Source organism: Aythya fuligula, chromosome 1 (genome assembly GCF_009819795.1).
Source record: "Aythya fuligula isolate bAytFul2 chromosome 1, bAytFul2.pri, whole genome shotgun sequence".
NCBI classification, from domain to species: Eukaryota; Metazoa; Chordata; class Aves; order Anseriformes; family Anatidae; genus Aythya; species Aythya fuligula.
Window position 1 is genome coordinate 31830480 of NC_045559.1, and position 16669 is coordinate 31847148.

General features: G+C 40.3%; 1 protein-coding gene across 4 annotated transcripts in view; it reads right to left on the reverse strand.

Annotated features, from left to right (window-relative positions):
* ADAMTS20 (ADAM metallopeptidase with thrombospondin type 1 motif 20) overlaps positions 1-16669 on the reverse strand; it is a 95714-nt gene that overhangs the window by 6799 nt on the left and 72246 nt on the right. For all 4 annotated transcript variants that reach the window (XM_032200058.1, XM_032200049.1, XM_032200074.1 and 1 more), the window contains exons 29-31: positions 8377-8544; positions 5332-5505; positions 688-858 (exon numbers count right to left, since the gene is read on the reverse strand). In XM_032200058.1, the coding sequence (XP_032055949.1) occupies positions 688-858; positions 5332-5505; positions 8377-8544 (513 nt within the window). The remainder of the gene's footprint in view (positions 1-687; positions 859-5331; positions 5506-8376; positions 8545-16669) is intronic.

Consider the following 16669-nt stretch of genomic DNA (forward strand, 5'->3'; position numbering starts at 1 on the left):
ATCTTCTCAGAGCTCATGGAGGCTCCAGAGCAGTTCCCTCTCAGCTGCAGTACGTGCACATACATGTAGGTAGTGCAAGGGAAACAAGAGACTGATCCCACATTTCACTGAAATCAAGGAAGGAATTTCTCTTTGCTTCAGTGAGATCAGTTTGTAAGGACATTTCCTTTCAAGCTAGCAGAGGAGTCTGGTGGTAAGGGCAGCTGTCCTCCAGCAGGTGTTCATATCTCCCAGGCAGGCTACCAGACGACAGTCAGTGTCAAATGGCAAAGGTAACACTCTCTCTTTCACCGCTGTATTATTTTATTTATGGTGACTCTCCCTTAATCATAACACTTAGCAAACAGTCCCTAGCACTGCCTTTTCCTGTTCATGTTCCCACCACTACTCATTTTAGCATTATTTAGCATCCCTCATTAGAGCAAAAGCTTCTCTAAAACCAAGCACTATTTCTTTCTAATAACTTGTTATCCCATAGCCCTTACTAATCAGAGTTTGGTAGTAGACAGAGTTACTACAATAAACAATGGTTGATTGTAAGGTTAACTGTAGAGAAAGTTGGGGCACCCTCGTTCAGATGAAAATATGCTTTTTTTCCCTCTGCACTCATAAAGTACATTTTACAGCAGTAAAATACTCTTCAGTGTAACATTACATGAAAATATGTGAGCAATATCGTTAGTTTACCTGTGACAGGTCTCCTGTAAGCACAATATACTTAGTGGGAGCTATCCTACAGTTTTTGGTTGATGGAGGCTTTGTGGCAGGATCACAGAAGCTTTCATCCACTTGGATCTGGTTTTCATCCACACACTTAACCTTTCGGTGTATTTCCTCTCTTCTATATGATGTCGAGCACTGAGTGTGAGAAAAACAATCACGGTATGTGGAACAAAACTGGTCATTTACAGAATAAAGCTATTTGTCAATTGTCACATATCACTAAAATTCAGATAGCCAAAACTTTTCTGACGTGTTATCAGAATTGGACTGAATTACTCACTGAATCAAAATCCTTTATTTTCATTGCTCAGATACCTCCAATCAGCTGCAAAAACAACAGTACATAATGGCATGACACTGCAATTGTTGGGTGAGATGGAGCAGAAAATAAAAATGTCAGGCTAAGATGATAGGTTGAGTGAAAAAGCTCTTCTGCATGAAAAGGAAACAGTCAAGATAGGATTTAAATGAAATATGGAAAGAATAACTTGGTCTTGAAAACAAAACATAAATTATCCCTGGAGGGACAACATGATATTACACTGACAAAACAAAAGAAAACAGAACTGTCTATTAGTAAAACCAGGGGCAGTTCTGGGCAGCAGTCTCTACTGAGACTGTGCCTTTGCCCCAAATGTCCTTAGACGTCCTTCCATGGCAGGTTTGTGAGACTGAGCATCAGCAGCAGCTCTGCCAGCATGGACTGTGAACCTTGCTGCCACCTAAATCCAGAAAAGAGGTACAGGCTACATAATACAGAGGTACGGGCTATGTAATAATACAGGTCAACAGCACGTCCCCAGCTCCAGATGCTTCAACTAACCTGTTTGAATTGGCTGTGATAAAGGAAGGCTCAAATACATAAACTCCAGTCTCAGTGGATGCATTAATCAATACCACTGTCTACTTGGCACTTTTGACTCTGAGCATAACTTTATATGGATTTGGACCCAACCACAGTCAATTAGGAGACTCATCAAGGTCTGATGTATAGGCCAAATGTATCATTCAAATTTTATTGTTATTTACTCCAAGTGCCAACCTGAAGTACAGAAAACAGATGTAAGGTAGAACAGCTCTGTGAGAGGAAACCTCTAATTTTATCAAGTTTCCTTGAAGACTTTTAAGAGACTGCACAACTTCCCTGGGCAGTCCATTCTACTGCCCAAATCGTCTTCATGGGGGAAAAGTTTTTCCTAATAGCCAGCTCGAACCTCTAGCTTCCCTTTATTCCTGTTGTGCCGTCCCACCATGCAACACTGTGTGGAGAGCCTGACTCCATCTTCTTGGCAACTTCTTTGTATATACTGGAAGGCCACTGATAGGTCTCCCCAAAGCCGCCTCTTCTCTAGGCTGACCAAGCCCAGTTCCCTCAGGTTCTCCTCATGGGCAGGTTGCTCGGCCCCCATCCAACCTCCCATTTGTCAATGTCTTTCTTGCACCGGGGAACCAAAACTAAATGTAGAAGCTATGCATGGTCTAACAAGTGCTGAGAACAAGGTATCAGTTCACTTGATGTACTGTCAGGTCTCTGTTTGTATGGTTCAGGCCATCACTGCTGCCAGGCACATGGCTGGCCCAGGCTCAGCTGCCACCAGGCCTCAGGGCTGCTCCTCCCAGCCTGGGCTGCTGCAGGGTTGCTTCGTTCCCAGGGCAGTACTTTGCTTTTGTCTTGTTGAAATGCAGAAAGTTGCCATCGGCCCATTCCTCTGTGTTGGGTCTGTCTGAGCTGGAGTCACCTTTTCCCTGCAGCAGCCCACACAGTGCTGTACTCTGCACTCGTAGCTGGAACAGCACTGATACCACTCCAGTGTTGTGTCTATTGCTGCATAGTGCTGGCACAGCATCAGGACTCCTTCCAAGCCCCCAAGAGCCAGCAGGCTGGGGGTGGGCAAGTGATGGGGAGGGGACATTGCTGGGGCAGCTGACCTAAACCAACCAAAGGGATATTCCATAACACCTGATGTCACACTCAGCAATAAAAGGGGGGGCTCTCGTGGGGGAGGGGGCTGTTCCTCCTGAACAACCGCTACGCGTTTGAGGCCCTGCTTCCCAGGACGTGGCCGAACACCGCTCGCTGATGGGAAGTAGAGAATAATTTTTCCTCTCTCTGTGCTTCTGCACGGACTGATTGCTTCTTTTGTCTCTGTTTTTTTCCTCCCATTCCCTTTCCCTTTAATTAAACCTTTCTTATCTCAAACCTCAAGTTCTCTGTGTTGTATTTTCTCCCCCTTCCTCTTTGAGGAGAGGGGGAGTGAGAGAGCGGTTGTGGTGGAGCTCGGCTGCCCACCTGAGTAAAACCACCACATCCTCCAGTGTGTCTGGACCCCCTGGATGGCAGCCCTGCCCTCCAGCATATTAACCCATCTCCACAAGTTGGTGTCACCTGCAAACTTCATGAGCAAGCACTGAGCCCCAAGCAACTGCTTTAGAAATTTCACTGACATAAATACACTGTTGAAAGAAGCTGCAAAATATACACCTGGGCTTACAAACCACTCTTGACCAGAAAGCTCTAAACAAGCTGAGACCCAGGTAAACAATCATTCAGATGAAAAGCTTTAGCCTTCTATTCTCTTCATGTGAGCAAGAAATTAATAGGCAAAACAATCAGTGATATCATGTTACTGATGTGGAAAAACAACAGCCTTATTCCATCTGAGATCAGCTTCTCATCACTCTTTGTAGCGGGCTTTTTTGGAGGGAAAAAAAAAAAAAAAAAAGACAAAAATTCACTTGCATTAGGTAGGAGTAAGGTTTTAACACCTGAAGGAGAAATTCAAGTATTGACTCATGATTAGGGAATTAAGTGCTTATAATGTCCTAGTCTTGCCATCTGAGTGCTTGCCAACTTTCTTGAAAAGGTGAGGCCACAAGCAGGATGGTGGGAAATCAGAGAGAATAATGGGTGTAAACCAGAGAGAGAGCTTACCTGCCTGTTCAGAAGATCTACAAGAGAATGGGGCTCAGCAGTGGAAGCCATATGTGCATTAAGCCTTTAAGAAATCCCATCACTCAGAGAGTGAAGATGTGTGGACTTGTATCAGGGGTGCAGTATGGATACAGTTGGCTGTTGTAGCTTACAGAGACATCTCACCTTTTAATGGCGTGAAGTAGGTCAGAATATTAGGCACATGAGGAATAACCCAATCATTAGGTAATGAGGACAGGCAAAAGACTACTTTTCAGTATGCCTTATATATTGTTCCAGTAGAGATTCTTCTTTTTAGTATGAAAATGCATATGCGGTATGAAAAAGCTGGCTGCTTCTAATAGCCAGCATCCCAGCTGTAAGCTGTACAAATGCTAGATCTGGAAATTTTTCTCATATGCTGTGACTGGTGAGGCAAGAAAATGACACACGAGCACTCAGAGCACAGACAGCTGGGGAAAATATTCTGAGTTTGAGTACATACTGCACCAGGAGGGGGATACAGATAAATACCTGAAGAGTTACTGTCAGTGCTCAGGGTTATGTATGAATCTTGGGGGGGAAAAGAATTGAACATGGGAATTTCAAGCAAACAGCAGTAAAAATGTGGAAAAATTTAGGAAGTAGACAGATGATGTTGTGAAACACAATGCATTTGTAGTGAAGAGCTCTTAATACCCAGCTAGAATATACAAGTGTTTGAAAGGAAAGGAAAACTCACCCTCACTTTCTGAAAATGTACATTTCTGATAAAAGAACGTTCTGAGCCATTTCTGCTCTAATTCCTGATTTTAACAAGTTCACATTAGAAGCGAACACTTGGAAGAAACCTATATTGTCACCTTTCTCAGTGTGGCTTAACAGATGATTATATGCCAGAATTGCATGAATATTATCCAGGTTTTTGCAAAACACCAACAAATAATTTATATACCAGCAGTAGCCTGTTCTACATCATTAGGTCTCTGACACTTTTGAGTCTTCATATTCAAAGTTTCAGAAGGGTTGCCCTAAAAAATGTAACATGGCAGAATAAAGATGCTGCAACTGTACAAATTGAGTTTTTATTTAATGTTACAGTAAGAGACGGGCTCTCCTGTACACCATTTCAGGTATTATCCAGGATTTTGTTTTCTCTCTCCCTCGACCTATATGTGCATGTGTGTGCATACATGGATACAACGCATATTTTTGCATGTAGAAAATAGTAATCATGTTAAAAAAAAAAAAAAAAAAAAGTTCTTTCCTGAAAGTACCGTTAGATTTTCTTGAGTGTATGTTTGCTTTTGTTGCTTCTTTTCTGGTTAGTCTGCCATTTAGAAGTTCTTGAAAAAACAAACAAAAAAAATCCCAAAGATTTTACTGCTGAGGTTTTTACTTCCAGCTGATGTTTCATCTATATTTCTCTTCCTAAAAAGTGTTTTTTGTATATTTCATCATTAAGTTTTATTAAAACTTTTTTGCAATATATAAAGACCTTTGTAATAAAATGACTCAATCGTATCATTGGGGACCTACCACAGCAGTTTTGCAAATTTGACCTTCAAAATATCCAGCATGTTCACTTGTTATTCTGCAACATAAAGGCTACTAGAAACATATCCAAAGCTGAAAAAAGTAGAAAAACTCATTACATCACTCATAGTTACTTCATACAAGTTGAAAGCCTTACTTACATCTTCCCATTCATCTGCCAACCAGCGGTACTGCATACAGGCAGGCAGCCAACAGCGCCTCTGGCTAGTGGGTCGTGCAGCGTGATTACACACAGCTTCATTCACTTGACCCAAGCCCTTCAGCTGACAGTAGATGTCCCTTTGCTGAATCCCCACTCCGCAAGACACAGAACACTGAAATGAATCAAAATTAGTTATGTCAGTGTGAAATGAGACAGTCAACAGAAAGTGTCACAGTTTCCATTAGCGAGTGTTATTAGAATATTATTTAAAATACAATCTGCAGACCCCACCATATTATCTGAATAAATTTACGATGAAAATGTACGTTACAATTAAAATCAAAGCCTCTAAGATATACAGAAAAAAATGCATCCAATATGCCTAGATTGATCTGTCTGCTTATCTTAATTCACAGTAGGAACAATCAGCATATGCATATGCAAAACAGAAGTTTAAGGGTTTGCAGGATCAAACAGTTCAAAGTACTGAGTTCACCTTATTTCATTATTCAATTGAAGAATGTCAGTCTTGCCTGTTATTGTAAAATGCAAATATTAAACTGAAAGAAAAAGAACCTCAGTATTTCATTCTAGAAAAATCTTGCAAATGATGCAGCATTTTGAGGCTATTGTCTCTCTTTTGCAGGTAGTACTAAGGATTTTAAATTATGATGAACTTAAAATAGTTCAAAACCTGTCTACCATATGTCTCTTCTCCTTATCTCTGGCCAAAAGGAGTTAACTGCAATGGTAGTTTACTAAGCAATACTTAATACAAAGACTTTGCTGCAATAGACATTCTCTTTTACCCCAGTCAGAAGCACAATTAGATCCCAAAACATACCTAAAGACTCAACCTAATCATAAAGCAGATATTGCTCTATCAGATGTGGCAAAATTGTGGAGACTGGTAATAAATGGCAGCCTGCATTTTATCACCACCATTTTGGAACGGAACTTGCATCACCCCCTTCTGTAATATCCAAAGTTTCCATGTTTCCCTCTAAAAGGTTGAATCTGGGTCTTTTAATGAAATCACAGAATTACCAAATGGTTAAAGATAGATAACACTAGAGAGCATCTGTTTCTGTACCTTTGTGTATCCTTCAACACTCCTTATCACTCAGGTATGGTCTTTAATGCTTGGGGTAGTAACTCACATCCTCTTTACAAAGTAAGTTGTTTTTTAATCTTGTTCTTCAATCTGAGTGTAATAGCCTACCAGTTTTTCTGATGTGTGAACTTACATGCATCGGTCTTATCGGGACATGTGAATTGACATTCCTGACTCTTGTACAATCTCTACCTCTAGCCCCTGTTTTAGGCAGCAGCCAGGCCCTTACTGCACCCATTTCTTTTGACAGATAAACTCTCCCTCTCTAGGGTGTCCTGGGCCTGCTAGTAGCAATCATCTGAGACTGATCATTTTTTTCCATAATAGGAATTTCTATTGTGATTCAGAAATGTTACACTGATGGATTAATACAGGAGGGTAAAACAAAAGTCTACAAATGAATGACAAAACCAAAACCTGTTTGGAACATTTTCTTCTTCTTTCATACTGTTTGAGTTAAACCAACATAGTACCCATTGACCTCAGGTGAAAAGGAAAATAAAATGGAAGAGAGCTATTTCACTCTCCATGCAATTCTTCATAGATCTGTGTAGCAAGAGAATGAGCATGTAGGTTAATGGTTATGCCATTTGCTTGAAAATAAGATCTGGTTTCTATTTCTCAAATAAAAGAAGTATTTTTGCATTTAACAGAAAACAAGGCATCAGCTGCAATCAGCTTTAGAGCAGACTTCTAAATGGAAATGAGTGTTTTCCTATATGAGAAGGTATGGAAATATCGAGTGAAATGCAAAATACTGCAATGTGCTGAGCTGAACACAATTTTGCAACAGCTGCCTGGTGGAAAAGAACCTGGGGTGCTGGTCAGTAGCCGGCTGAATATGAACCAGCAGCGTGCTCAGGTGGCCAAAGGCCAATGGCATCCTGGCTTGTGTCAGAAATAACGTGGCCAGAAGGAGCTGGGAGGTGATTTTCCCCCTGTACTCAGCTCTGGTGAGGCCACACCTCGAGTACTGTGTTCAGTTTTGGGTCCCTCACTACAAGAAGGACATCAAGGCCCTGGAGTGTGTCCAGAGAAGGGCTATGAAGCTGGTGGAGGGCTTGGAGCACAAGTCCTGTGAGGAGCGGCTGATGGCACTGAAGTTGTTTAGTCTGGAGAAGAGGAGGCTCAGGAGAAGCCTTAGTGCTCTCTACAACTACCTCAAAGGAAGTTTGTAGCAGGAGAGGGGTTGGTCTCTTCTTCATAACAAAATGTGATAGGACAAGAGGAAATGACAGCAAGTTGCACCAAGAGAGGTTTATATTAGGAAAAATTTCTTCACTGAAAGGGTTGTGCAGCATTGGAACAGGCTGCCCAGGGAAGTGGTTAAGTAACCATCACTGGAGGCATTCAGAAGATATCCTTAGGAACATGGTTTAGTGATAGTATTGGCAGTGCTAGGTTAACTAGGTTGGACTTTATGATCTTAGAGGCCTTTCTAACCTAAATGATTTTATGATTCTAACAAGGTGAGAGATATTTTACAACCTCAATGTGGGGTGGAGAGACCATGTATTTGTGTCCACAAGCCATTTTTCTTCTCCTTCCCCCACAGACCTGGCTTTACTTCAATATTCAGACTATGACAGCAACAGCAGAAGTACTACTGAATTTGTCAGTGTAGGTGAGAAGTAAACTTCTAAATTTTACTGATATTTTGAATTTTCAAGTCATGGAAAGTTGCAAGTAACTATTCTGTACAAGGTTCAGATTACCAAATACTTTAAATTTTCAGAAATATTTCTTGTAAAATATTAAAAAAAAAAAAAAAAAAAAGCAATGAACTTCTTGCAGATATTCAAATTTAATTGTGATTTGCATGTAAAAATTTGCAGACACTTATTTTTATTGAAGGACTGTGTTATGAATATGATATTGCCTTGTACTTTTATAGAAGAGAAGAACATAATTATAGCAGACTTCACATACCTCTTTCCATCTGCTCGCTTTCCAAGCAGGACATCTTCCAGCTCTACAGATTTTGTATGTCCGTGGTTTTTTTAAATGTCTGCAGTTTCCTTCCTCTATTTTAGCTTGGAAGCTGTTAAAGCAATGCACATCACGATACTTCAAACCTTTTCCACAGGAAACAGAACACTGTAAAGAGAAGTATGTTTCATTACTTCACTAAAAATCTCAGAGTAATAAGAAAATCCGAAGAATCTGTGGAGGAGCCCCAGATGGACTCTACAACTATATGAATAAGCCTCTATATTCTGACATATCTACTGTATGTATCTGAAATTTCTATGCCATTTCTATTGTACCTAGCATTATTGATCAGATCCCCATCACACATTGTTCTTTCATTCAAATAGTCACTGATGAATATCTGAGCTCAGTCTCCCATGCCAGCCAGTCTCACAATCAGCCTTCTGTTCCTACTAAGGATATTGCTATTTTCATGTACGCATTATGCTTACCATGCTTAATATAAGCTTTAAAGAAAGAAAAATGCAAAATATGGATATGATGTTTCCAACCATTAGGCTATGCAGTCAAGCTTGCTCTGACACCTTTCCAGGAGCTTTGGGTATCTCACTGTATGTGGCACAGAGGCCAGAGAAGATGTATTAAGCAAACTTTCCAGTTTACAGAGCAGGCCTTGGAGATTCAGCCCTGCCCCTGATATTCCCTGGCTCTTCTGTTTCTTCCAGAAAATTGCTATGATATGCCAGGCTAGCTCTAGGACATCTCCCACTCTGACATAAAACCACTGGAGCTGCAGACATATTTTATGAAGCCTATCCCAACAGTATGCGTTTGACATGAGTAGGGCTTATCTGACAGATTATTCTGTTTTGGAGAATGAGCCATTACTCCGCTAACCTCCTGGGCTGCAGTGAGGTTGGTCTTGAACTCTTCAGACCAGGGCTATCCCTGTCACCTGCAAAGCAGAGCTGCAGGTCCCAGGGAACTTTCAGTCAAACAAAGAGTATCTGAAGCATTTTACAAATGAGGTGGCAACTCAGCTGGATTATTTTGGATCATGAACTTTCTAAAAGCAAGCACTTAAGTCTTTTTCTTTTCTTATTTTTCTTTTTCTTTTTTCTTTTTGTTAACCTGTCTATTTTATGTTATACTAACAAAACGTTTTGATAAATGGAGACATTTCATTTTGTGTCTGGAAAGAGAACACATTTACTTTGTTCTACAATTTACCCTGTACTTTTACACTTGGACAAACATTGCCTTTACAATCAGCTACAGAATTGATACTCAAATAAAAATTTAATTTCTACATGGATGTCAGAAAAAAAGATATAAATATTGACTTCCTTTCCAAGCACCTAAAATACTTCTCTGCCTTTTATTTGTTTTCCGTGTCACTAGCATTACACACTAAATTACTACATTCAAGCACTTTAAAATACAAAAAAATAAAAAAATAAAAATCTATTTTCAGGAAATGAAGCTCAGAACATACATCTTTCAGTACAAAGCCAGGCAAAACCTGGCTGGAGATAAGTTTTTAAAATACAGAACAAGCAACTATGTCAAATTAACCTGCTAATACTGAAACATTTTTCACAAGAGTAACTTCATTACATTAAATCGAATCTCAGCTGAATTTCTTGCCCTTGATATACAGGGATTTTTATATATTTGTAGACATTTATATGTGTAATCTTAAAGGTTTAAACCACAAATGTGTTTAATACTAAGTCATTGCAGAATAAAGCAATACATTTCATTTATCACACAATGCAATGGATAGAGTGTTTCTCTTGAAACTATAATTATATTTGCAAAATGCTAAGGGTGCTGATTTGGTGACAACTTGCCTTTTACTTGTGTGCTAGACAATTCCACTAAATGTTTCTAAATTAAATATTTTTGCTCTCAAAAAAACCCCTTTCAATTCATCAGGAGGTTGAGGGAGGTGATTCTCCCCCTCTAATCCTCTCTTGTGAGACCCCACCTGGAGTGCTCTGTTCAGCCCTGTGGTCCCCAGCACAAGAAGGACCTGGGCCTGTTAGAACGAGGCCAGATGAGGGCCACAATAATGATCAAGGGGCTGGAGCATCTCCCCTACAAAGCCAGGCTGAGGGAATCGGGGTTGTTCAGCCTGGAGAAGAGAATGCTCCAGGAAGACCATATACCTAAAGAGCATATACTGGGTAACTTCCAGTACCTACAGGGGGTCTGCAGGAAAGCTGGGGAGGGACTCTTGGTCAGGGAGTGTAGTGATAGGACAAAGGGGAATGGCTTTAAACTAAAAGAGGGCAGATTTAGATTAGATATAAGGAAGGAATTCTTTACTGTGAGGGTGGTGAGGCCCTGGCACAGGCTGCCCAGAGCAGCTGTGGATGCCCCATCCCTGGAAATGTTCAAGGCCAGGCTGGATGGGGCTTTGGGCAACCTGGTCTAGTGGGAGGTGTTCCTGTCCATGGCAGGGAGTTGGAGCTCGGTGGTCCTAGAGGTCCCTTCAATCCCAACCCATTCTGTGATTCTATGATCATTTTAGCTTTCCAGTTAATGCAATTGATAAATCATCTGAAATTTTATTTTTTGTTGCTTTGAGAGACAGTAAGTTATAGAATTTTGCCAACTCATAGGAAAAAATTATCCACTTTTGAATAATACTTTTTCCAGGGAGATTTTTCACTTCATGTTAATGTAATGTTATATGGAATAAATTAAAAAGGTACATTCAACAGGTCAGGATTATGGGGGAAAAAAATAATCTGAAAAGTGCAGTAAATCCTTATGGGCAAAGTGTAAGCTTTCCAGAAATACAGGAACAGCATTTCAGTATACAGATTTGGCATCATTTTCTTTCACATATTCATCAAATTACAGATCTGTATTTCCATGTATCCAAATCTCCTATTTAACAGATCTTACAGTAAAACAGAAACTTCACCATGCAAGAGGTAATTCACTAGTGTTCTGATACTAGGGGTTTCAACTTATGAGCTTTTTGAAGTTTTGTTCTTTATTATTATTATTTTTTTTAACTGAAGAAGACATGAAGTAATGCTGAAGTTTAAGTTATTTAGGTTAATGCATGGTTGTTGTTTCACTGAAGGAATGAAAATATCTTATTAGTAAAAAAACACAAATAAAAAGACAGCAGACAGTAAGTAGCTGTAAACTTCTGCTTAAATATGATTGTGCAAATTTAAAAACAAGTAAACCACAAAACTAAGTAACTGCAAGCAGCTTTGCTTGAGTCAGGCACTTGGGGTACTGTGTCTCCTGGTACTTCATGGAGAAGCTGCTGGCACCTCCAGCACAAGACAGACTCTTATATGTGCTGCAGCAAGCATCTCCCACCAACACCAGTGAGAGGAAGAGAAACCTAAGTATCAGATCAGACCCTTTGTAACTCCAGTGGGGCCTGGATAAAATTTAGACAACTATTTTCAAAACTGTTATCCTTAGTCTTGCATCCACATCAGCTGCAGAATCACTTAGGCAGTCCTGAGCCCCAGTCTAAGACATTAAGAAATTTCTGTTATAGTAATTCTATAACCATTTACAATCCTCTAATAGACTGACCAGCTTACATCCCCATAAGGATGATCAATATCCTAAAAACAGTTTTTTATCCCTTTCCACACTGTCAGGCTAAAAAAGCAATTCCTCTTAAGAGTACACTGGTAGCACAGCAAGCACCTTACAAAACACACTGATAGACAATATTTAATGCAAAGAAAGAAAGAGAAAAGCTCCCATTTTTTTTTTCTTTTATATGTGCAAATGCACTCACTCTGGATATAGATGATCCAAGGATCATCAATGGAAAACTCAAGAGGGCATATTACTCTGTAGGTACAGTATTCTCTTGAAAGAGGACACATTCTGGATTCATTCCATAGATAATACATTAAAAATATTTTTTAGAAGGATTGTTTCCTCTACAAAATGCCTGGGCATCGGATGCAGGCAGGCTCAGGTGTGCTCCTTACTGGACAGTGGCCCACCCTCAGCAAGGCAAATGAAGACTGCTCCCGTCCAACACAGCTTCTCACTGGTAGCTCCTGGCCAGGTGGGGGTTGCCTGTCCTCCAGCACAGAGAGTAAATACCAAAGAAAGGAAACCAGGTATTTCAAATGATGAATCAAAAGCTTTAATCAATATAAAGTGGGGATGCATCTTCTAGCTTTATGTAAAGATGGATCACAGCTGATGCTCAGTTCTTTGCATGAGAAACATAGGTTCTATGCAAGATCCCAGACTGGGAATCCCAAGTGTCTAGAAGTATCTACATACAGCTTACAGTGAGGTATCCTGTGTTTAGCTCCATTGCCATCATTTATGTTTTCCTTAGAGTTGCATATTGCACACACTGACCTAGCGCACCAGTACAAAGCATCAGATTTTCACCTGCACTGGACAAAGGCCTCATTCTGTGCTCTGGAATCCACTCATGTCCTTTTACTGAATCTAGACTACAGTACATTTCTTAGGAGGGTGAGTTTTGCCCTGTATGCATATATTTGAAGCTCCTAATACATTACTACAGGCCATTTGTGGAATGTGGTTCTCTTGCTGCTGGGTGCCCAGTCTGTTCTGAGAGATGCTCTGGTAATGATCTTCCCAAGGCTTAACTCTCCTGACTGGGAGAAGTATAATGGCACTTAACTCTCCTGCTGCTTGACTTCCTTCTACTCAGTAAATTTGCATGTGGCCAAGAACAACTTGGTCCTTACAATTCAAGACATCTGTAAAGTGGCTTCATTTGTACCACATTCCACATGATTGAAGGCTCATGGAGAGGACATTTTTTCCATACATTTTATGTGGATTGCATGTGTAGAATAAAAATCCATAAGAACTTTAAATCTCAAAATAAATACAAACTTTTTTTTTTTTTTTTTTTTTTTTTTAAATACTAGTTGAAAAAACATCCTGTAATCATTTTATACAGAAATTCTAGCACTTGTCTTAACATTGGCTAAAGTAATATTTCCCATATGTCAGGTTCTTTTAAAAACATAAAACTGCAGCAAAAAGCTGGACTTGATTACTATTGTTCAAAGTCATTCCATAACACTGGTAACTAGGATTCATCTGTTTGTTTTTTTCATAGCAGTAAAATTCTACAAGGATCAGCCTGACAGGACTCCTGGTGCCTTCCACAGCACAGACTGATGCTCAGGCAGGCATGCCATCATAAGGTCCTACCAAATTAAGACTCTCTCTGCAGCTGACAGCTGTAGTTTCAAAAAAGTCTTACTAAAAAAGAATAAAAAATAAAAAAATTTGATGCTTTTACTATCGGTATTATTTCATTTCAAGGTTGAAGACTTGGGATTATTTGGTGGATTTCATTCTAAATTTTCTTAACTTTTCTTTCAAGGGAGCATTTTGCATAGCTTAGCTGGAGCTTACCGGGCTTTGAGAGACTGAAAAACAAACCAGTAAATGAGAAGCATATATGAATGTGATCAAACAGAGTGCTTTGCCACTAAAAATGATAACAAATATTACAGAAATGTAATGCTTTTTTTTGTTTCTTTTTCCTTTTTTCTTTTTTTTTTTCCTTTTTGTCTGGCACTTCTGTGACTGGACAGGAAGAATTTAAAACATGACAAAGATAATATATCAGAAAAATTCCAGTCCTATAGGGTTAAACACAGTAGTTGCTTGAGTTGTCTGACAAACCACATTTTGATCATCTCTGTTTGGTCCAAGAGTCTGTTTGGGCTCTTTTAAAATTATATTAGAGGTAGACTGGGACCACTATTGCACTAGACACTCATAAAACATGCCTTTGAGCACTACTCAGTTGCAAGTTGTTTCAACACTTCCTTTGCTGTATTAGAATTAGTTCTTCCTGTGCCTGCCTCCTCTCTACTAGCTGTATCTCCCCAGGGGTCCGTGTGATGCTTGAGCATGAAACAGGTACAAATGAAAGCCTTCAGAGGAAAGCTTTCACAAAGCTGTCCTTCCCTTTACATTTGTAGACTACTGTCAAGAAGTAACACAGACTCTGAGAAGGGGTCCTACTGAATTCTTGGATTCAGAGATTTTTTCACTAAAATGAGCACATATAGCCTGTGCCATTAGCTCAAGCAATCAGAAAGGACCATGCCTACATAAGAACAAATAATCCTTCACTCTCACCAAGTGGATTGAATTCCAAGAGGCATGTGTATTATTTATTTTTACATGTAGCGTCAGACATATGCTAACTACAGAAGCTGCACTAAAGACATTGTCACCTCATTAAGCACAGCTTCATTTGAAAAGTTTAGTGTTATATCAGATTTCTCATGTTGGGAAAATGTTTTGTTTTGATGAAACTAAGTCCTCCTTGCAGCTGAGGTGTGTAGATCTGCCTTACCGCAGTTCTAAAAAGATAGTTGCCTTTGCGGCTAGAGAAATGAAAGGGAGGAAAACTGGGTTCAGAAGGACTGGCTGCATTACAGTGTGGGAATCAGACACGCAGCAGCTTCCTACCATCCATACTTTGGTTTCCATGGTATGTGTCAGGGACATGAACACCAGTGGACTCCAAACCAAATCCAATGTGGGAGTACAGGACTCTGGAGGGTATGTCCACAGAATGGACTAACAGGTAAGTCTGAATGGGATGGCTGAGAACAGTGAAAGACAGCAGCAGTTTGTTTGAGGTCATCTAACCTGTCCACAGTCCATAGCCACATCCTTTCTGACAGGATTAAGTGCTCTGTGCTCCACAGAAAGGCAGCCTTTGTCTGTCTCTTTTTAAGATGATAAATTTGTTTCAACTTTAATCTGAAGGATAACGGAAAAATGCAGTTTCTGAATAATTGCTTCTCAGGCATGTTGAATCATATCACAGAACCCCAGCATGGCTGAAGCTGGCAGGCCCTCAGGAGCTCACCTGTCCCAAGCAGGGACATGCAGAGCAGGCTGCCCAGGGACACATCCAGGTGGCTTTGGAAGATCTCCAAGGAAGGAGACTCCACAGCCTCTCTGGGCAGCCTGTGCTAATGCTCTGTCCCCCTCACAGTAAAAAAAGTGCTGCCTGGGTTCAGCAAAAAAGTTCAGAAGTTCAGCCTCCTGTGCTCCATTTCGTGTCCACTGCCTCTTGTCCTGGCATGGGGACACCACTGAAAAAAGCCTGGCTCCATGTTCTTTGCACTCTCCCTTCAGGTATTTATGGACATTGGTGAGATCCCCCCTGAGCCTCCTCTCCTCCAGATTAAGCAGCCCCAGCTCTCTCAGACTTCCTCACAGGAGAGGTGCTCCACGCCCCCAAAGATCTTCATGGCCTACGTTGGACTCTCCCCACCATGCCCGTGTCTCTTGTCTCTCTTGTACTGGGGGGAGGGAGGACTGAACTGGACACAGCTGCAGCTTCACCAACACTAAGTAGAATAAATATGTATTTAGGAGGTAGATATAAATGATAAACTAAGTAAATACACCTATATACATGGAAAAATAAGAGATGAAGAAGGAATAAAGAAGAACATTCTAGGGTTGATGTAGAGAGTGGGAAGCTAAAACTGCTATGAGAGAATCTGTAAGGCATCTACTAGGACTGTGTGTGTTAAAAGACATCCCAATTAAATAACAAAACAAAACAACTAGAGAAACACAAACCAAACCTTTTTCAGTATATTAAAGCCAGTCCATTCAGGACAGATGCTGAAAGAAAGTTGATTTATTGTCTGCACAAGTCCAATTCTACCGATGGTATTACTGAGGCATTTTAGACAGTATTTAGAATTACCTCCATGTGGTCTGAATTTCTTTGTCTTGTGCAACTGGCTGTAGTGTTAATGAGGGATACCTCTCACCAAAACAGTAATCTGCCTAGATGGCAGATGAACAACCATACTCTGTGCAGCTGCTGGAAAAATCAAAACCAGAACTCTTGAAATTCCACTTAATGATCGACCACAGAATTTCATTTATTTATTCTAGTTAGATTTGTGAGTAAGTCTTTTAACTTGGCCTATGTCTCTGGCATCTCATCAAAGCACTGCCCATTACCTCAAGCTCAGCACAACCAAATCAGAAAACAAGGTCCTTCTACAAAGGCCCAGCCAAGTCTTTCCTGCTCAGGACGAACACCACCATTTTGTCCATCACTGCCTAAAGCCTGGCATCATTTTTGAGGCTAACTACAGAGCATTTGAAAAATAAACTCAGTTCCCCACCTACCAGGTGCTATTCAGCAGGGTTTCACTGTGCCTTTTATTACCAATTTGTCTACATACATCTCATAATGAGATTGTAAGCTTTTCCAGTCAGCAACCTTGTCTTTGTTTTACCTAGA